Below are 23,350 nucleotides of genomic sequence, written 5' to 3' on the forward strand. Positions count from 1 at the left end.
CAGTATATGAACATATATGGGCTTTCTGATATGCCCATATATGGAGATCTCTTAACTGTAAGCCCTTGTCCCTTTTATGCCCATATATGGATATCCCTGATGTCATCCGTATATGCCCATATATGGGCTTTCTAATATGCCCATATATGGAGATCTCTGTATCTCCATATATGGGTATAAAAGGATACTTCAGGTCTGACATCAGGTTTGTTTATATTGGGTTGCTAGGTTTGACATCACAAACTCTATGGGCCATCTGACCTAGAAATCTATATTTGGGCATAGATGACTCATCGTGACCTCATCACACGTCGACCGCACGTGTGACGTGCGGTCGACCGCACGTGTGACCGACGGACGGCCGGTGGAGGTTTTCATACTAAACTGCGACCTTACGGTCGCAACTAAACTGCGACCTTACGGTCGCAACAAGCTCACAGCACATCACAAGCTTGTACATGTGCTATTTTAAGTATTTTGAAGAACAAAAAACATGCACAAACAGACAAACTAAATATAATGACATATTATAATGTGTCATGTATAATAACAATATAACATCAATAACAATTAAATAAGTGATCATACATTATTTAGTAAAAACAAATAACTGCTCTGTTATGTCTAATAATGATAAATATGCCTCTTCTACAATACCTGTCTGTTTGTTGCTACATGATGCTGCACTGAGATGCCACCCTGTGGTCACATTGGGTAACTGCACTTCAGTGATCACAACAATAATCAGTCAATGATGAAAGTCATGCAAACAGCAACACACTGACTGAACTGAGACGGTTGGTTCTGGAGAATGAATAAATGGAAACACATGGACCTGTAAGGGTCCATTTAGAACCCACTGGAGGAACCCTGGGGGTCCCTGGACCCCAGTTTGAGAAACACCGCACTGAGCTCATTTCAAGCGGGACCGTACCTACTCTATGTTCCCTATTTACCCCCGCAATAAAGGTTCTATGTTCCCCAGGTTCTATGTTCCCTATTTACCCCCGCAATAAAGGTTCTATGTTCCCCAGGTTCTATGTTCCCCACTTGCCCCCACAAAAAAAAGGTTCTATGTTCCCCAGGTTCTATGTTCCCCACTTACCCCCACAAAAAAAGGTTCTTTGTTCCCCACTCATTCAAAAATGCAGGAAACATTCACTTCTAATTATTAATAGCAACTCAAAACACACAATAACGCACCTGGGCAAACAGGAGAACAGTAACGTTCCAGGAATAAGCAGCCTGCAGTTTCTATTAGCTTGGATTCCCATCCATGATGTCACTGGTAGACCATCCATGATGTCACTGGTAGACAGGTCTCTGAACTGGTGTTATATGAGTTAATATAGCATTAAATAACTATCCATGATGTCACTGGTAGACAGGTCTCTGAACTGATGTTATATGAGTTAATATAGCATTAAATAACTATCCATGATGTCACTGGTAGACAGGTCTCTGAACTGGTGTTATATGAGTTAATATAGCATTAAATAACTATCCATGATGTCACTGGTAGACAGGTCTCTGAACTGGTGTTATATGAGTTAATATAGCATTAAATAACTATCCATGATGTCACTGGTAGACAGGTCTCTGAACTGGTGTTATATGAGTTAATATAGCATTAAATAACTATCCATGATGTCACTGGTAGACAGGTCTCTGAACTGGTGTTATATGAGTTAATATAGCATTAAATAACTATCCATGATGTCACTGGTAGACAGGTCTCTGAACTGATGTTATATGAGTTAATATAGCATTAAATAACTATCCATGATGTCACTGGTAGACAGGTCTCTGAACTGATGTTATATGAGTTAATATAGCATTAAATAACTATCCATGATGTCACTGGTAGACAGGTCTCTGAACTGATGTTATATGAGTTAATATAGCATTAAATAACTATCCATGATGTCACTGGTAGACAGGTCTCTGAACTGATGTTATATGAGTTAATATAGCATTAAATAACTATCCATGATGTCACTGGTAGACAGGTCTCTGAACTGGTGTTATATGAGTTAATATAGCATTAAATAACTATCCATGATGTCACTGGTAGACAGGTCTCTGAACTGGTGTTATATGAGTTAATATAGCATTAAATAACTATCCATGATGTCACTGGTAGACAGGTCTCTGAACTGGTGTTATATGGGTTAATATAGCATTAAATAACTATCCATGATGTCACTGGTAGACAGGTCTCTGAACTGATGTTATATGAGTTAATATAGCATTAAATAACTATCCATGATGTCACTGGTAGACAGGTCTCTGAACTGATGTTATATGAGTTAATATAGCATTAAATAACTATCCATGATGTCACTGGTAGACAGGTCTCTGAACTGATGTTATATGAGTTAATATAGCATTAAATAACTATCCATGATGTCACTGGTAGACAGGTCTCTGAACTGATGTTATATGAGTTAATATAGCATTAAATAACTATCCATGATGTCACTGGTAGACAGGTCTCTGAACTGGTGTTATATGAGTTAATATAGCATTAAATAACTATCCATGTTTTACACCTTGGCTATTCATAAATACCAGTTATGTATAAATCTAGAGATTCATGCAAATCTGCTGGGGGTCCCTGGCACAATCTATTGTTCAGATGGGGGTCCCTGGCACAATCTATTGTTCAGATGGGGGTCCGTGGCACAAACTATTGTTCAGATGGGGGTCCCTGGCACAAACTATTGTTCAGATGGGGGTCCCTGGCACAAACTATTGTTCAGATGGGGGTCCCTGGCACAAACTATTGTTCAGATGGGGGTCCCTGGCACAAACTATTGTTCAGATGGGGGTCCCTGGCACAAACTATTGTTCAGATGGGGGTCCCTGGCACAAACTATTGTTCAGATGGGGGTCCCTGGCACAAACTATTGTTCAGATGGGGGTCCCTGGCACAAACTATTGTTCAGATGGGGGTCCCTGGCACAAACTATTGTTCAGATGGGGGTCCCTGGCACAAACTATTGTTCAGATGGGGGTCCCTGGCTAAATATACACTCATGTGACATGAAGAGGTTTGAGAACTGCTGATATAAACTCTTGTATTTCACAGTGTGGTTCTCTCTGCGAGGACAGAACTCTGGTACAACAAGACAAACATGTTTATGTTTCATCACCTCCTCATCAGCATCCATCTGTGGTATTGATCTGTGTGTGTGTGTGTGTGTGTGTGTGTGTGTGTGTGTGTGTGTGTGTGTGTGTGTGTGTGTGTGTGTGTGTGTGTGTGTGTGTGTGTGTGTGTGACAACACTGCTGGTGGAGGAGTTAACAGATGTTTTGTCAAACTGTAAATACTTTTACTGTCAACAACGAGTCAGTGAGACACACAGAGAGAGAGGACTGTCACCATTATTACATCATCGTCTATAATCACAATCATCTTGTCATAATCGTCATCGTTTCCATTTTCCAAAATAGTGGAAATAGCAGAGGTTGTACCTCACAACGTGTCGCATCATCAATGTTCTTTTACAAGTATAAAGTTGTGAAATATGTCAGTCATGTCTTTCTATATTTAGGTCATGTGTCAACTTCAAAGCACACAAATCTTCTCTTGGGGGGTCCCTGGTGCAAAGCATTTTTCAGATGGGGGGTCCACGGCCAAATACATACCAATGTGGGGGTCTTTGTCAGTGGTTTAAGAACCACTGACAACACAGATGGATGGACAGAGGACAGATGGACGGACGGACGGACGGACGGACGACTGAGGCAACCCAGTAACACAACACCTTCGACTGTTTGCTGACGGAGGCAGAAAGATAAATAATGATCTGTTCATAATTCATAAGAGGATTCCATGAGCATGTAAAACACTGGAACACTATCTGTCCTCTTTGTACCACAATGACACACACACACACACACACACACACACACACACACACACACACACACACACACACACACACACACACACACACACACACACACACACACACACACACACACACACACAAACAGAGTTACTCCTCATTGGAAGAACACACACATGCACTGCAATCCAGGCCAAGGGGGATTCTGGGAAAAGGCCGATGTCAGAATATGCCTGTGCACGAGCGCACGCCCACACACACACACACTCAGCTAAAATTTGGTTAAGAGACTGTGCGTATGTGTGTGTGTGCGTGCGTGCGTGTGTGCGTGCGTGCATGCGTGTGTGTGTACTCTCTATCAGTAATTAATCAGTAACCACGGTTACGGTAAGAAACCGTTTTTATCATGTTCTGTTCTATTTTCACTCTGAGCTCTTTGATTGGTCAAACAGAAATGTTCCCATTGGCCGATAGCAGTAAATAATGGAAATGTTCTGATTGGCCGATCCTACCAGTAAATTCTGCTCCAGTTACTGCTACATAAACATGACCAGAACATGACCCTCTCACTGGAGGAGGAATTACTAACAGTTTAACAGTCTGTCTGTCTGTCTGTCTTCAAAGGAGCATTATTGTCATGAAGAAACATGTGTGTTTGCATTGTCAAAGTAAAAGAGTAATAAAACAATGTACTATGAGTACAATTAAACAGGAATTAATACATTTGTGAACTGAGATGTTTAAACTACAACAGAGACAAATCTATCTTAGAAAAACCACAAGAGTTGAGTTTTTCTCTGTCATAAATATAGTACATGGTATGAAAACCATAAGAGTTGTGTTTTTCTCTGTCAGATATATAGTACATGGTAGGAAAGCTTATGAAGTTTAGAAACACAATAACAAATATTTTTATATTTTGCATTTATAAAACCTTTAGACAATAGCAGCACATTTTAGCAGCAAACCTCTCTCTGTCTCTCTCTCTCTAATAATAATAATTATAGATGTATTCAACAACAGCACAGTTCATATTTCATATTTCAGCTGAACTGCAGTCTTTCTATTCCTGGAAGGTTAATATGCTACTGTTAACCCTCCAGTGAAGAGTGTTGCTCAGTGCAGCTAGACTTACTGTAAGACTTGTGACCAGAGGACAATGCATATGTGTGTGTGTGTGTGTGTGTGTGTGTGTGTGTGTGTGTGTGTGTGTGTGTGTGTGTGTGTGTGTGTGTGTGTGTGTGTGTGTGTGTGTGTGTGTGTGTGTTATACACATGTTCAGCGTCGCGTGATAAAAAACGTTCAAGTCATGTGCTGCTGCTATGATCTGCATTATGATGTCACCATGTGTGAGTCACAGTCACACACACACACACACACACACACACACACACACACACACACACACACACACACACACACACACACACACACACACACACACACACACACACACACACACACACACTACATGTTGTGTTCAGATCAGCTATTATTAACAATGAGGCCAGTGAGTGTGGAAAGTACAAAAACTATTTTTGGAAGAAATAAATAAACAAATGGAATCAAATCTTACAAGTTACAATGTGGTCATTTATCAGTCCATCCATCCATCCATCCATCCATCCATCCATCCATCCATCCATCCATCTGATCTCATATTCATACAGCGATGTCAGAGGAAACCATGCTTGGCACCAACCTGCTCATCAGGAGTAGTTAGGGGTTCAGAGTCTTGCTCAAGGACTTTTCCACACTGACTCTGGGGGAGCCCGGGATCGAACATCCGGCCACTCTACCCCTGAGCCACTGCTAAAAGGAGAACACAAAAATAACCCAGGGGGATTGTTTCCTGCACTGTGGTCTATTGTACTCAATTCATCAATAATAGCTAGTCCTACATAATAGAAACAACATACATGGAACGTAGGCCTATGTGTAATATTAAATGAATGAAAGAAACCATGGTATCATTTGTATATTAATATTAGTTTGTTGTTTTTGTATAGACAGAAATACAATTATGTGTGTTGTTATATAGGCCAGTGTATTATGTCTGTTGTTATGTCTGGCTGCTCAGAGTTGTTGACTCACTGCTCTGATGTCACCAGAACCCTGCAGATGTGGTGTTGGTGTGCCCCCTTGTGGACAAACTGTCACATTACAACAGTACATAAAGCCTATATTTTACATAATTTGAAATGGAATAGCCTGAATTTAAACCCTAAACACTATCAAACACCTGTGTAAATAAACAGACATATATGTATGCATTTAAACCCTAAACACTATCAAACACCTGTGTAAATAAACAGACATATATGTATGCATTTAAACCCTAAACACTATCAAACACCTGTGTAAATAAACAGACATATATGCATGCATTTAAACCCTAAACACTATCAAACACCTGTGTAAATAAACAGACATATATGTATGCATTTAAACCCTAAACACTATCAAACACCTGTGTAAATAAACAGACATATATGTATGCATGCACATATTCTGTAATGAAACAAACCACTGTGATTTGTATAGGCTGTTATGTTAGGCCTCGGCCCAGGAACCATGCAGGAAGGGTTGGTAATTATGATGCATAGAGAGTGGAGTTGGTTGAAAACACAAACCTTTACTGGAGCTTTAAACAGGAACAAAACGTAAGACTTAAGGCCCATTCCCACTGGGCCAGATAACTATAAAAAAATATCTTTCTCCAACCCCAACCCTAACCCTAACCCTAACTTGGGGGGGTGCGAGACCCCGGCTCAGAAAAGATATGGGTGGCCGGGGGCGCGCGACCCAAGACCACGGCAACACTGTTTGGAAGTGAAATATTCCTATAATGCAATACCTTATCAAGTAAATTAATCATTTGATTCATACGATTATGATAACATTTTCACGTCAGTTCAAACCAGTGGTTCCCAAACGTTTTAGCTCGAGAGCCAAGCATTATTGTTTTATTTTTTTACAATTTATCAAATTATTCTATGGGATATTTACTGGAGTTGTGACCCATAAAAACCCACAACTGGGTTAAATGATTTAAAACATGTTTACTTAACACTAAAGCTTTGGATATGTTGGGACATCTGGTCACCCTTATTCACATAGAATATGATTATACTTCAGGATGCTTTAGAATAAAATGAATAAATATTGACTATTTTATAAAACATCATAGTAGTGTTCATAGAGCATCATCATTAACATCATAATGCATTTATTAAGTGCACACATGATTAGACTTAATGAGCTTAACCTGAGGATTTAAAGTATACCACTATTAAGAAAACTGCAAAGATTCAGGTGTTCATATAAACATTTTATTTTATAAAAATAAAAAAGATTTTCACATCAAAGGGGAATAGTCTGATAAAATATTTGGATAAAATAATGTGTTCTTACAGACTGGCAGATCATATCTGATTTCAGACTTACATTATTCAGATAGAAGTTGGAGTGGTTTTATGACTGAGACACCGCCACGTATAAGGGAGAACTGAGTACTGCAGCTGCCAATGCAATCCTGATGAGAGTCCCCTCCATTTGGGACACCATATACATACATTTTACTGCATGAGTATACAAGCTACATTTACACATTGGTATTGCTGGATTCAGTAGAACCACACGTTTCACAGAGTCACTGCAAAGTAAACAAAGCATTTTACATAGATTTTAATTTCCGCCTATTGTAGGTATGTGTTGAAATGACTTTGTGATGCTTGTGAATCAGCTGTTTTCAAGTCAGTGTTGATCTTGTCAGCAAATTATTATGTAGTTGTAGTCAGTCTTTTGAATACAATTCCATTTAGTTTTAGTCATATTTTTGTCATCTGATTTAGTTTCAGTCTAGTTTTAGTCGACTAAAATGTATTTTGGCGGGCCGTGATGCCATTCCTGATTTTATACTTGGTTGCGTGCTGAAAATAGCAGATCTACAAGCTCACAACCTGTCGCGCTCTGTCGCGTTGTGAGCTTGTAGATCGGCTATTTTCAGAGAGCAACACCCGAGCGCAACCAAACATAAAATGACTTGTCTTTTAGTTCTACTGGATCTCTTCTCCACTAATAGTCCCTCCCTGCCATTTTACAAAATTTACAATTCTATATTTAGTCTTAGTTTTAGTCATCACAGCTCAGTGTTTGTTTAGCTTTTATTTAGTCAGTGAAAAAAGGTAGTCGACAGAAATTTAGTCGATGAAATCAACACTACTTTAAGTACATTTTGATGCCATTACTTTTGCACTTTTACTCAAGCAAATTTGGAATTCGGGACTTTTACTTTTATCAGAGTATTTCTACGCTGCAGTATTGACTGTACTGTGGACATATAAAAATATATATACCCTATATACCGTACATAAATAATAATAATAATAATAATAATAATAACTTGGATTTATATAGCGCCTTTCAAAAAACCCAAGGCGCTTAACAAAACATAAACTATGTTGCTGTCTGCTGGACACCTTGGATGTCCAAAAGCTTCTTGTGTTCAAACACATCCATAACAACCATATTGGTTGATGTCAACTCATCAGAGACATTATCTGTCCTCACAAAGACACACTGAGGAGGAGGAGGAGGAGGAGGAGACATAAGGAACCCTAAACCCAGGGTAGAGTGGTTCAGTGAATGTGGACTGGAAGGTGTAAATGTGTCTCAGTGAGTCAGAGGACACCTCATAGAAGGACAGAGTCCCAGCAGCATGGTCTAAATACACTACTACTCTGTTGGAGCCAGAGGGATCAACAGGGAGGAAAGTGGTCCTACTATTGTGAGAGACATTGTAAAGGACTCGCCCACAGAGCAGACTCCAGGACAGATCATTGTCCCCAAGTCCATTAGGACCCTCTCCTCTCCTGCTGATTCCTCTGTAAGCCACTCCTATACTAACATATCCACTCGTCTCTACCTCCCAGTAACAGCGTCCAGTCAGACCCTCTGTACACAGAACCTGATCACACTTATCATCAAATCTGTCCTGATGATCAGGGTATGACTGAAGCTCCTCCCCCTCTGGCCGAGTCACCTTCCTGTTGCTCTCAGACAGACAGAGTGTTCTGCTCGCTGTGTTTGGATCCAGTGTGAGACGATGGAAGTCTGATGAGAGAACAAGACAGGAAACATTAAAAAATATTTAATATTTAAAAAGTATTAAAATATTCACAGAGAGAGAGAGAGAGAGAGAGAGAGAGAGAGAGACAGAGACAGAGACAGAGAGAGAGAGAGACAGAGACAGAGACAGAGACAGAGAGAGAGAGAGAGAGACAGAGAGAGAGAGAGAGAGAGAGAGAAAGAGACAGAGACAGAGACAGAGACAGAGAGAGAGAGAAAGGGAGAGAGAGAGAGAGAGAGAGAGAGAGAGAGAGAGAGAGAGAGAGAGAGAGATTGGTTTACAGTAACTGAGTACACAATAAGTTAATGTTGTGTAGTTAAAGTACTAATACCTGAGTATTTGTATTACTGGATACTTGTGACTTTCACTACATTTCAAAGACACATAATTGTATTTTAACTCCACTACATTTGTAGGAAGAGAAAACATTTATTTATTATTATGAATTATTATGCCCTATGTTTTTTAGTCAAAATAGCTTGTAGATCTGCTATTTTTATTATGATTTATAGGCTATTAGTGTTGATTACAACTAAAACTATGACGAAAAATGTGTGTAGACTTTTTTCACTGTGGAAAACTAAATAAAAACTAAACACACATTTAAGATAATATGACTAAAACTAAGACTACATTTACTGACAATTTTGTAAAAATAAATAAAAGTACACTAAAATGTTAGGGAGGGACTAGTGGAGACAAGATCCAGTAGAACTAAAAGACAAGTCATTTTATGTTTGGTTCAGCTCGGGTGTTACGCTCTGAAAATAGCAGATCTACCAGTAAGACTCCCTAATCGGGAGATAAGCGACCGTCAGGTCACATGTATACACCAGGGGCCGTGGAGTGGAGCAGTAGCTTGTAGATCGGCTACCTTAGACTATTTTCCCATATGTTTTTCCAAGCGGCGGTCCACAGGTAGGTGGCGGGGGTCCACAGGTAGGTGGCGGGGGTCCACAGGTAGGTGGTGGGGGTCCACAGGTAGGTGGCGGGGGTCCACAGGTAGGTGGTGGGGGTCCACAGGTAGGTGGTGGGGGTCCACAGGTAGGTGGCGGGGGTCCACAGGTAGGTGGCGGGGGTCCACAGGTAGGTGGTGGGGGTCCACAGGTAGGTGGTGGGGGTCCACAGGTAGGTGGCGGGGGTCCACAGGTAGGTGGTGGGGGTCCACAGGTAGGTGGCGGGGGTCCACTGGTAGGTGGGGGGTCCACAGGTAGGTGGTGGGGGTCCACAGGTAGGTGGCGGGGGTCCACTGGTAGGTGGCGGGGGTCCACAGGTAGGTGGGGGGTCCACACGTAGGTGGTGGGAGTCCACTCGTAGGTTGTTGGGGTCCGCCGGTAGGTGGTGGGGGTCCACAGGTAGGTGGTGGGGGTCTGCCGGTAGGTGGTGGGGGTCCACAGGTAGGTGGTGGGGGTCCGCCGGTAGGTGGTGGGGTTCCACAGGTAGGTGGTGGGGTTCCACAGGTAGGTGGTGGGGGTCCACAGGTAGGTGGTGGGGGTCCACAGGTAGGTGGTGGGGGTCTGCCGGTAGGTGGTGGGGGTCCACAGGTAGGTGGTGGGGGTCCGCCGGTAGGTGGTGGGGGTCCACAGGTAGGTGGTGGGGGTCCACAGGTAGGTGGTGGGGGTCCACAGGTAGGGGGTGGGGGTCCACAGGTAGGTGGTGGGGTTCCACAGGTAGGTGGCGGGGGTCTGCCGGTAGGTGGCGGGGGTCTGCCGGTAGGTGGCGGGGGTCCACAGGTAGGTGGTGGGGTTCCACAGGTAGGTGGTGGGGGTCCACAGGTAGGTGGTGGGGGTCCACAGGTAGGTGGTGGGGTTCCACAGGTAGGTGGTGGGGGTCCACAGGTAGGTGGTGGGGGTCCACAGGTAGGGGGTGGGGGTCCACAGGTAGGTGGTGGGGTTCCACAGGTAGGTGGCGGGGGTCTGCCGGTAGGTGGCGGGGGTCTGCCGGTAGGTGGCGGGGGTCCACAGGTAGGTGGTGGGGGTCCACAGGTAGGTGGTGGGGGTCTGCCGGTAGGTGGTGGGGGTCCACAGGTAGGTGGTGGGGGTCCGCCGGTAGGTGGTGGGGGTCCACAGGTAGGTGGTGGGGGTCCGCCGGTAGGTGGTGGGGGTCCACAGGTAGGTGGTGGGGGTCCACAGGTAGGTGGTGGGGGTCCACAGGTAGGGGGTGGGGGTCCACAGGTAGGTGGTGGGGTTCCACAGGTAGGTGGCGGGGGTCTGCCGGTAGGTGGCGGGGGTCTGCCGGTAGGTGGCGGGGGTCCACAGGTAGGTGGTGGGGTTCCACAGGTAGGTGGTGGGGGTCCACAGGTAGGTGGTGGGGGTCCACAGGTAGGTGGTGGGGTTCCACAGGTAGGTGGTGGGGGTCCACAGGTAGGGGGTGGGGGTCCACAGGTAGGTGGTGGGGTTCCACAGGTAGGTGGCGGGGGTCTGCCGGTAGGTGGCGGGGGTCTGCCGGTAGGTGGCGGGGGTCCACAGGTAGGTGGCGGGGGTCTGCCGGTAGGTGGCGGGGGTCCGCCGGTAGGTGGTGGGGGTCCGCCGGTAGGTGGCGCAAACACTTTTGCATCCGTTCTGGAGCAACAGGAGTCGATGGTCCCCGCGATTTCCCTGTGAGCAGCCCTGTTGGGGTGGTCCGTCGGTGGTTCTGTGTGGCGACCGCCAGGTCGCATACACACACTTTAGAAGGCAATGGTAGCCAATCAGGAGGGGATATGGGAAATGGGACAGATCCAAGTTGATGACATGACTTTAGAGATACTGTGTACCGCTTTGCGTGATTTTAGGCCAAAATCTGTAGGAGCAGTGTCCAGAAATGTGCATTGCAAAAAACGGCCTGATGGTGGCGCCATATGAGAAATCAGGGCTGGAGGTTGTGGTTTGCCATCCAAGCAGTGTGTCTGCAAAGTTTGGCATTGATAGGGGCAATGGTGGCAGAGATAAGAGTAGAGCCAAAAGTGTGACGTGACTTGTGACGTGACAGACGGACGGAGAGACAGCCGGTGGAGCTTTTCATAGTAACTTGCGAACTGACGGTCGTAATTAAGTAAACGTAGTAATACCAGAGTAAAAAATAAAAGGCTGGTATTAAGAATTTTACTTGAGTAAAAGTACAAAAGTAATGGAATCAAAATATACTCAACAAAGTTTAAATATACCAACAAAGTAAGAACACTAATGTTTTTCATTTTTCTTTCACAAACAGCATATCTACAAGCTCACAACGCACTGAGATGCAGCGCGTTGTGAGCTTGCAAATCTGATATTTGTTTGAAAAGCCAAATTAAAGGCTTTAAGTGGTTCTGTGTGTATTTTATTCCCGGTAATAATTTAAATCTGAAAAGTAACTATCAACTAACCCTGTCAAATAATTTTAGTGGAGTAAAAAGTACAATATTTGCCTCAGAAAGTATGGAGTATAAGTATAGGCTACAAAGTATTGAAGAAATGAAACAACCAGGTAAAGTACAAGTACCTCAATAATACCTGAGGACTGTGAGGATGCTCTGTCTTAATAAACATTTCTGTTTGTGCATAAAAGCTGGTCTGACCCTCTAAACTGTATGTTTTTAGGTCAAGGTTCATAATAGCATGTTTGTGTTCAGTGCCACTTGCATAATACTGTACCAATTGTGCATAAGATGGTGTCGTTATCACTTTATTAAGGAATATGAGCTTGTACAAAATAGGGCCTAAAAGTCTCCATTTCCAGGCTTATTTGCATCTTGTTCCAGCCATGGTCTGTAGCCAACTGAAAGGAGGAGTGACCCAGAGACTGTGGCCCTCATTTATCAATGGAGGGTAAAAAACAGTGATTTTTTCCCCAAATCTTGCGAGGCCAAGTTCAAGTGGCATTTATGAACACGTCCTAAACAGACACACCTGGCCTACATTTGATCTCAGCATTGATAAATACGCAGGCTGAAATTTAAATAACACGCCCTTAAATATTCTTGAAACGCCTCGACGTTACGACCAGAACAAGCGGAATACGTCCTGACAACGAAAGGAAAGCTAATAAACTTCCCTTCATGTCCGCGTCCCACACAAACCACACACACACACACACACACACACACACACACACACACACACACACACACACACACACACACACACACACACACACACACACACACACACACACACACACAACTTGGAACAGCAGCATTTTGGTTTACACAGCAGTCTTTGACAGTGGGAATGTGTGATTAACCAACGGTACAATCTTTGACAAGGAGGCTATAGCACTGCAGCCGACATGAATGACACAAGTCACTGCCATGAATACTTTGGGATATTAATTTAAACCATAGCAATCATAATTCCCCATGGCCATGATCTCACGGCTCGCCACATTAATGACAGATATCCTGGAAACTAAAGGTCATCTGAATGCAGTGGTTGCAGAATGAATGAGGCTCTAAGCATTGATGGATGAAGGCTGGCTGGTGTTGAGTGATCTCCAGGTGGCATAAATAAATCCACGGCGCCCACGGGGAAGATGGTGCGCTGTGGGCACAGGTGGAGCGTCGGGTTTCATCATTAACTCCAGCATAGTGTACAGTAGCTACTGTATACATTGAGAGACCCCACGGTTATGTTTGGATATTAATTATAACCCAATGTCGGCGACGAGCGCAATGCGCCTTTGAGTGCTTAAACTATAACAATCATGTACCGGTATATACAATTCCCGCACGGGCTGGCCATCTCCCCGGTGGGCCGTGGACCCCCAAATAAATCATCCACAGCGTGCGCTGGGCTGGGCACAGACAGGTTTGGACCTTCGGGTTTTATCCTTAATAAAGGACTCACGTCACTGTTTAAATTGGAGGCTCACAGTCCACGAAAATGTAAGATTACAGCCACGCCGAGCTGGTCCCGAAAATGCACTCGCATGCGTTCGTATCTGTGCTTATTCTGAGCCAGATCTGCAATAGACTGTTAGTGTTAAAGCACTTAATGTAGATTGCTTCCATATTGCTAGATTTAAATTGCTTGTCATTGTAACTTGGAAATAAAATCGGCGTACATGTCCATGATGTAGCTGGCTATATGCTTTTATAAAATGTAATATTTTCACAGGATTATTTATTAGTGTGTTAGATACTGTACATTTTCGAGTGGAAACATGTGTCCATTGCCTGTCAGATAGTTAGTCTACAATGGAATAAGAGGTGTAAGATGAATCCTACACCACCTCTGAACTTGACGTGAGATTTGATCCTACCCTACACCAACGTCAAAGTCACATTGAAATGATAAATGCAGAGACTTGCCTACATTTCGGTTTACGCCAAAATGTTATCTGCACCACGTTGATAAATGAGGGCCAGTGTGTTTGGGGGACATTAAGCAGAATGTGTGGCAGAAGGAGGGTTGAACATTGCAGAAGGTGTGTCAGGTAGAGGGAGTGTTTTGTAAACAAGCATCAGCTGGTGTGAAGGACCAGGCCAAGAGCAGAGAAACCTCCTGCATTCACTGGAAGCTCTACTGAAGAGCTTTCAGGACAGCATCCAGGGAGGGAGGGGCCAACAGAGGATAACACACTGTATACAAATACAGACAGACAGACAGACAGACAGACAGACAGACAGACAGACAGACAGACAGACAGACAGACAGATACTCACATCTTGAGAGGAGTTGAGGATTAGGATCAGAATTCCAGAATTCTCCTCCATGTTTCACTCTGTAGGAAGTAGAACAACAATGCATCAATGTCTGACTGTCTAACACAACGTCTCCACTACCTGACACTACAGTGTTTCTGCTACCAGTGAAATTATGGGATTTTCCTATTGTGGGAATTGTGGGAACTTGCAAAAGAAAAATATGTGTTTTGTTTAAAAAAAGGTGATTGAAAAGGTGACTCACCCTTTTCTTACTAGGCTACTGTAGTATAACTTTATGAACGTGGCAAAGCTCAGTTTACAAGGAGTGCAATGAATGTTGCATCAAGTAGGATTAATTTAAATTGTCAGTATTTGAATTTTAACGGAGCAGATAATATAGACATTACCGGTATGTTTAATTTAGCAAGGGAAGAGATTATATCTTCTGCCTGCACAGAGTCGGTGCACGCACGCACGCACGCACGCACGCACGCACGCACGCACGCACGCACGCACGCACGCACGCACGCACGCACGCACGCACGCACGCACGCACGCACGCACGCACACACACACACACACACACACACACACACACACACACACACACACACACACACACACACACACACACACTTTTTTTCACAGCAGTTTTGCTTCTGTGTAAACATGAACAACGGTTGAGGTGATGACTTTATAAACTTTGTGTAAAAATGCAAGGTTATTGAAAACATACAAGCCCATCTTATTTTGCGTAGGTTATCTGAATATTTTACTGCAACAGATTATACACATAAACATGAATCTTCAGCAGGTGCATGACTGTATAAATGGGGTGGGAGGAGGGGATTGTTGGGGCAGACTAGCACAATAGACGTTATGCCATTGGAACATGAAACAAGGGAATCACTGCACTAACCAACATGGACACAGTCCAAGTCTACTCACTGCAGAGACTCCAGTCCAGAGAAGTTCTTCAGTCCAGACACCGGCAACATGTTGAAGTTCAAGTCTAATTCTCTCAAATGAGAAGGATTAGATCTGAGAGCTGAGGCCAGAACTTCACAGCTTCTCTCTGACAACCAGCAGTTCATCAGTCTAAATTAGAAATAAAACACACAATGTTTGATTGTCTGCTATAAAATACATTATTCTGAGAACCTGCTTACAACCACCTATTAAAGGACCTGGTCTGGATGGACTGTCTGGGTTTTAGAGTAGAAAACCAGACAGAGTAACATGAACTAAATAATCTTTACTTAATCTCCCAACAGACAGGAAACAGCAACAGGTTGAAAACAGATGATCCAGCAAAGAGACTGAAAACAGAGTTTATAAAATGGTTAGTTCCAATACTTGATTCTGATTGGCTGGTTTCTGATTAAACCAGTGCCTAAATGACACAATAATCCACACCTTGAATCAGTTTATATCAAACCCAGGTGTGTTATTTCTTTCCACAGTGTTGTGAAGCTGAACTAGAGAAGGGAGCGCTTGATTTTCTCTTAAATCCTGCCGTGCGGGGCTTCTAAGCACCACCCACTAGAGTTCTCAAATTCTGCCCGAACCCAACCATAGCCGAACCCGACCGACATTTAGGGTAGGGTAGGGCCTAAAATGTATGCTAATTAGTTGGGCCGGTAGGGCCTCAGGCTCGATGAAAAAAGAAAATGTATTTTTTTTTATTTTTTTATTGCTAAATTCTTTCCAAACCCGACCATACCCGAACCCGACCGACATATAGGCTAGGGTAGGGCCTAAAATGTATGCTATAGTAATTAGTCGGGCCGGGTAGGGCCTCGGGCTCAATGAAAAAATAAAATATTAGTTTTTATTATTTTATTATTAGTTTTTATTATTTTATTACTATTACTATATGATAGACCCGACCATGACACTGGGGCAGTCATTTCTGAAGCCAATACTTTAGACCAGGGCTGAAATTATTATTATTATTATTTTGTTCCTAAAATTTGATAAAGCCACAAAAGCATGTCATAAATATCGGGCTACATTTCACTTAAACGCCAGAGCTTAACTCTGCATGTAAATAAGACTTTTTTTAATTAATGTGAGAGATCGGGACATAATTCTGTTGGTCCTCCCAAATTTAGAACTTGAATATCTCAAAAGTAGTATTTCAGCATGGCATCATTCTATAAGCCATATCTTCAAAACTGTTGGGTCAATCTCCACAACCAATATATCATTTTGTAGCTATGATTCCCAGCTTTCAAATGAAATGAAAAAATGAAAATGAAAAAAGAATTCAATGACTAGCCGTCAGCCGCGCTGGGACACATATACCCGACTCGACCCAAGGTTTTCGGGCCGGGTAGGGCCTAAAATGTATGCCAACAAGTAGGGCCGGGTAGGGCCTCGGGCCTGCCCAGTTAGGGCCCAGTTAGGGCCCAGTTAGGGCCGGGCCTTAATTTTCAGGCCTGTTGAGAACTCTACCGCCCACACACATAGGACGGTAACTGAGTGACTCTGGATGGGGCTTGTAAAAACACCAAGCGCCCCCCTATACCCCATTCTGAAGTAACAGGTGTGTTGTTTCTGCAGCCTGGCTGGGAACTACTTTTTTGTAGCTGGGAACTACTTTCTTGTAGCTGGGAACTACTTTCTTCTAGCTGTAGCTGGGAACTACTTTCTTGTAGCTGGGAACTACTTTCTTGTAGCTGGGAACTACTTTCTTGCAGACCATGTAGTGAATTATTAGTGAAATAGAACAGTTTTAATTGGTACATGTCTATGATTTTTCATGTTGCCATATTGTAACCGTTTTAGAAAAGCAAGAAGCCACGCGAGGCATGTGGTTACCTGTATTTTATAACGGCTGAGAGGCATGTGGTTACCTGTATTTTATAACGGCTGAGAGGGTTGGAGACACTCGGCTTGGCTTCGTGTCTCACCACGCCTTTCAGACGTTATAAAATACTGGGTAACCACATGCCTCTTGTGGCTTATTGCTTCATTATACACATAAGACCTAACAGGTCAAAGGTCAATTGATGGACAGTTTAAGACAAGTGAAGCTGATAACTGCTGATGTCACAGACACAGGAAGGACATCTGCTGGAGAAAGAGACGATACAGACCAGTGGTGGAATGGAACTAAGTACATTTACTCAACTTCTGTACTTAAGTACACGTTTAGTTTACTTTACTTGATTATGTCAACTTTGTATATTTTATACTTCTATTCATTATTTAGTAACTTTAGTAACCATTTACTTTGCAGATTTAGATTATTGCAATATACATAAACCACCTATTTTATCACCTATTATACACTTTTTTACTTTTATGAAAACATAAAATGGGGCATTCTGCATATTGAGTGATTGTTAATAAAGTTTATTTATTACTTTTTCTAGTAACAGAGCTGCATTGTGGTATTTCTACTTTTACATCAGTAAAGTGGGTTTTTCTTTTCTTACCCTGATACAGACAGACAGTCTTTGAGTGGTTTGAGTGAATTTAGTGAACATGTACATACTGTAGTTACTGTACCTCCTCATTATCCCAGTCAATGTGTGTTACTATGTTATCATACACACTGCAGTTACTGTACCTCCTCATTATCCCAGTCAATGTGTGTTAATATGATATCAACATTATTCATGCCACAGTATTCATATTATAATCACATGATAAATGACTGATGGAAATAATGATTGTAAATGAATCTCACCGTAGAGTCTCCAGTCTACAATGAGGACTTTTCAGTGCAGCACAGAGTAGATCCAGTAGATCCAGTTTCAGTTGGTTGGAACTTAAGTCCAGGTGTCTCAGATGGGATGGATTAGAACTGAGAGCTGAAGACACAACTTCCATGTGTTCCTTCTGGAGGAGACTACCAAAGCCAACAAGTCTGTAATTAGAGGTGGTCAATCAGACCACACACACACACACACACACACACACACACACACACACACACACACACACACACACACACACACACACACACACACACACACACACACACACACACACACACACACACACACACACACGTCAAGCTTGTAAGTACAGCTATAAAAACAAAACATTTAAGATATAAAACAATGACAGATAAAAGGCACAGGGAGGGAGGGGTCTAGGGCTCAAATGCTAGGGTGAAGAGGTGTGTTTTAAGTGGGATGGAAGGCTGTTCCAGAGAGCTGGGCCAGCCACAGAAAAAGCTGTCACCCTGTTGCCTTAGATTGGCCGTTGTAACTTTGAGGGTGTGTTTGTGTGTGTGTGTGTGTGTGTGTGTGTGTGTGTGTGTGTGTGTGCGTGTGTGTGTGTGTGTGCGTGCGTGCGTGCGTGCGTGCGTGCGTGCGTGCGTGCGTGCGTGCGTGCGTGCGTGCGTGCGTACATGCGGGCGTGCGTACATGCGTGCGTACATGCGTGCGTGTGTACGTGCGTGCATGCGTGCGTACATGTGTGCGTGCGTATCATTGTTGATTTAACTATCATGTTTAGTTATAGTGTAGTGGTGTGAAGGTACAGTACATTGTTTCTGTTCTAAGTTTTCTATTCACATGACAACTAACCGAGCCTTTCTGCTGTTCCTCACAGCTGGGATGAGTCTGCTTCGCCCCTCCTCTGATGTGTTGTATTTGTCCAGGTCCAACTCCTCCAGAACATCCTCTGACATCTGCAGCATGTGGGCCAGAGCTGAACACTGGGTTGGAGACAGTTCTGTCTTTGATCTGTCCCCTGACTTCAGGTACTGTTGGATCTCCTGATGCACTGAGTGGTCGTTCATCTCCATCAAACAGTGGAAGATGTTGATACATCTGTCAGGAGAGGCACCGTCATGTTTCATCTCCTTCAGGTTGTTGATGGCTCTCTGGATGCTCTCTGGACTGTACTGTGTCTGAACCAGTAGGCCTCCTAACAGACTCTGGTTGGACGGCAGTGAGAGACCATGAAGGAAGCGGAGAAACAGGTCCAGGTGACCATTCTTACTCTTTATGGCTTTACGGTTGGCTGTGTCCAGGAAGTCCTCCAAGGAGTCACTGGTGTAATCACGTCCCAATCGGTCACGTCCCAGGAATGTCTTCAGTACCTTCATGTTCTTCTGTGTGAAACAGTGGAACAGGTAGACTGCAGCCAGAAACTCCTGGATGATCAGATGAACAAAGCAGTAGACTGCTCTCTGGAAGAGCACGCCCTCTCTTTTGAAGATCTCTGTGCACACTCCTGAGTACAGCGAGGCGTCTTTCACATCCAGACCACACTCTTCCAGGTCTTCTTGGTAGAACATGATGCTGCCTTTCTCCAGATGTTCAAACGCCAGCCTGCCCAGCTTCAGAAGAACTTCCCTGTCCTTCTCCATGATCTTCTTTTGATACTCTTTCTCTTTTCTGTTTCCTTTCTTGTTTCTTTTTTTCCCCTGATGAGGCTCATCATACTTCAGCTCCTTCCTCTTTGTCTGGACCAACAGGAAGTGGCAGCACATGGCAGTCAGGGTCGTGGGCAGCTGTCCTGTCTCGTCTGTCTTCACCATGTCCTCCAGAACGGTAGCGCTGATCCAACAGAAGACTGGGATGTGACACATGATGTGGAGGCTCTTTGACGTCTTCATGTGTGAGATGATTCTGCTGGCCAGCTCCTCATCACTGAATCTCTTCCTGAAGTACTCCTCCTTCTGGGGGTCGTTGAACCCTCGTACTTCTGTCACCAGGTCAACATATGCAGGAGGGATCTGATTGGCTGCTGCAGGTCTGGTGGTTATCCAGATGAGAGCCAATGGGAGCAGATTCCCCTCGATGAGGTTTGTCAACAGCCCGTCCACCGACGATGTCACTGTGACATCAGAGATGATGTCATTGTTGAAGTTGAAGGACAACCTGCTTTCATCCAAACCATCAAAGATGAAGCCAACCTTCCAGACAGTGAGCTGCTCTGCTGTGACCTTCTTCAACGTTGGATGGAAAACATGGATCAGTGAGAGAAGACTGTGCTGCTCATCTCTGACCAAGTTCAGCTCCCGGAATGAGAAGGGAACCAGGAGAATGACATCTTGATTTTCCAAACCCTTTGCCCAGTCCAGAGCGACCTTACGCACAGAGAAGGTTTTTCCAATGCCAGCGACTCCCTTGGTCAGAACTCTTCTGATTGGTGTCTCTCTGCCAAGGAGGAGGGGCTTAAAGATGTCACAGCAGTTGATTGGTTGGTCATGGAGGGTGTTCTTCTTGGAGAGTGTCTCAAGCTGGTAGACCTCATGTTGGTTATTAACCCCTTCACTCTCTCCCACTGTGATGTAGAGCGCTGTGAAGATGCTGCTGAGGGAGGGCACTTCAGTGACGTCTGTCACACGATCCAGACTGTTCAAAGTGATCTTATAAACCTTTAAATCCTCCTGCACACTGACACCTGCTATGAGAAGACAATGAAGACATTTTAAACATTCAGCTCCATTTATAACTTTACATTCTTACAGATGTGGCCGGGTCGGGGGACACTGGAGTTGAAGACGAGTATTGTGGGTGGGCCCCTGGCGTCAGCGCAAATTTCGCCGCAGCCAGAGGACAGCTGGAACACACTTCCGTGAGAGACGGCAGCAGCAAACTTTTCTCGAGGGACACACGTCTCGAGTGGGTGCGGAATTAATATTACGCTGGTGAGTTGGATTTGCAGTTTGCTTCTGCACTATCTCTAAAAGACTTGTAGGTTGTCTTTCATCTTTCGTCTAGTTTGACATGTTGATTGCGTCGTATTCTCTAGGGAGAAAAGCCGCCAGCCGAAACAGGGACGGGGAAGACGGCTAAATAAAAAGAATGTGTGATTTTTGTCGACATTAGCTACACAAATTGACAATGTCTTCTACCATCTAAATACCAGTAAGACTCCCTAATCGGGAGATAAGTGCCGCCAGGTCGCAGCGTGATTTTAGGCCAAAATGTGTAGGAGCAGTGTCCAAAAATGTGTTTGAAAAAATCGGCCTGATGGTGGCGCTAAATGGGACAGATCCATGTTGATGACATGAGTGTAGACATACTGTGTAGCGATTTGCGTGATTTTAGGGCAAAATCTGTAGGAGTAGTGTCCAAAAATGTGTTTTAAAAAATCGTCCTGAAGGTGGCGCTAAATGGGACAGATCCATGTTGATGAGATGAGTGTAGACATACTGTGTACCAATTCGCGTGATTTTAGGGCATAAATTGTACGAGCAGTGTCCAAAAATGTGTTTTGCAAGAATGGGCCTCATGGTGGCGCTAGAAGAGGGCCATGTGAGAATTGATGGGTTGCGGAGATATGAGCAGGTCAAAAGTGTGACGTGTGACGTGTGACTGACTGACTGACAGACGGACAGCTGGTTGAGGTTTTGATAGTAACTGCAATCTGACGGTCGCAATTAAAGTAATTAACATTGTAATCTCGAATGGACCACAACGTGCATGATGGACACGCCCACGTTAAAAGGTAAGAAAATGTCAGTCATTGCGAAAAACCCCTTTTTCCGGGGCAGTCAATGTTAATTAGTGTAAATTGTGTCCAGTCTTACTGTGTCCACTGCTGGTGTGACTGGGTGTCTTCAGTCTACGTCTGGTCCTGAAGATCTTTCCACACTGGGGACAGTCATGGTGTCCTGTTGGAGCAGACTGCTCCCAGTATGAGGTGATGCACTGTCTGCAGAACCAGTGTCCACAGCTGCTAGAGACTGGATCTGTCAGAACCTCCTCACACACTGAACACCTGGACGCCTGCTCTGTCACAACACACACCCTCTTCCTCTTCCTGTGGAGGAGAAGAATGATGTATTAGGACTATAGTCCTGGAGGATAGAAGGATATTTATTTGTATTATTTATTATGACTATAGTCCTGGTGGATAGAAGGATATTTATTTATATTATGTATTATGACTATCTTCCTGGTGAAAATAAGGGTATTTCTATACAGCTTGGAGTTGTTATAATAGTGTCATACAATTATATAGACCGATCTATTGAGAGTGTTGCCGCCATTAGCTGTGGTTTAAAAAGTAGTGTAAAGTACCTTCTAGCCTATATTTACTGTACTTTAGTACAAGTTTGAGTATTTGTACTTAGTATTTCCCATTCTTTATCATTTACTTCTACTCCACCACTGGCTGTGGTTTACACCACAGTAATGAGGGTGGCACCCTCTACAGGGAGCGTACGGAAGTCGGTCGGTCGGTCGGTCGGTCGGTCGGTCGGTCGGTCGGTCGGTCGGTCGGTCGGTCGGTCGGTCGGTCGGTCGGTCGGTCGGTCGGTCGGTCTGTCTGTCTGTCTGTCTGTCTGTCTGTCTGTCTGTCTGTCTGTCTGTCTGTCTGTCTGTCTGTCTGTCTGTCTGTCTGTCTGTCTGTCTGTCTGTCTGTCTGTCTGTCTGTCTGTCTGTCTGTCTCATTCTGAGAACCTGAATAACATTAAATCTATCTCATGTACTCTGGACAGTATGTTCACTATGATGAGTAACAACTGAAAATACACTATTAATACCATCATAACCTGATAACCATAACTACAACACTAACGTTTTAAAGTATAATAAAGTACTAAACTATTAAGAGCCAGAGCATTTATGTATCTAATACTTTCTACATTGTGAGCAGATACCAGACATTGTTTGTGTCTTTCCAGTTGAAGTTCACAGAGATCAATAGTGTCATAGTTCTCCACTGACCATGAAGTGATTTGATACATTACTGTAGGTTTGACAATAGAACAGTATTATTATTGTACTAGTCTTTGCCCGTGGTTGTGTTGTGTATTGAGGTGAAAGTATTGTCTGTTTGTCTC

At 43.8% G+C, this 23,350-nt stretch overlaps 2 protein-coding genes across 2 annotated transcripts in view; both read right to left on the reverse strand.

The window, feature by feature from the left end:
* The window catches only part of LOC308307236 (NACHT, LRR and PYD domains-containing protein 3-like), a gene marked incomplete at its 5' end in the record, with an annotated part of 86,942 nt that overhangs the window by 46,950 nt on the left and 16,642 nt on the right, over window positions 1–23,350 (reverse strand). The gene's annotated exons all lie outside the window — the stretch shown is intronic.
* Window positions 8,412–23,220, reverse strand: LOC308297053 (protein NLRC3-like; the record flags this gene model as incomplete). Its single annotated transcript, XM_080740433.1, has 4 exons — window positions 8,412–8,951; window positions 19,136–20,895; window positions 22,133–22,326; window positions 23,168–23,220. The coding sequence occupies 4 exons, from the start codon at window positions 23,218–23,220 to the stop codon at window positions 8,412–8,414; spliced, it is 2,547 nt and encodes an 848-aa protein (XP_080596559.1).

The sequence above is a fragment of the Nannobrachium achirus genome (genome assembly GCF_963921795.1).
Source record: "Nannobrachium achirus genome assembly, chromosome: 1".
NCBI classification, from domain to species: domain Eukaryota; kingdom Metazoa; phylum Chordata; class Actinopteri; order Myctophiformes; family Myctophidae; genus Nannobrachium; species Nannobrachium achirus.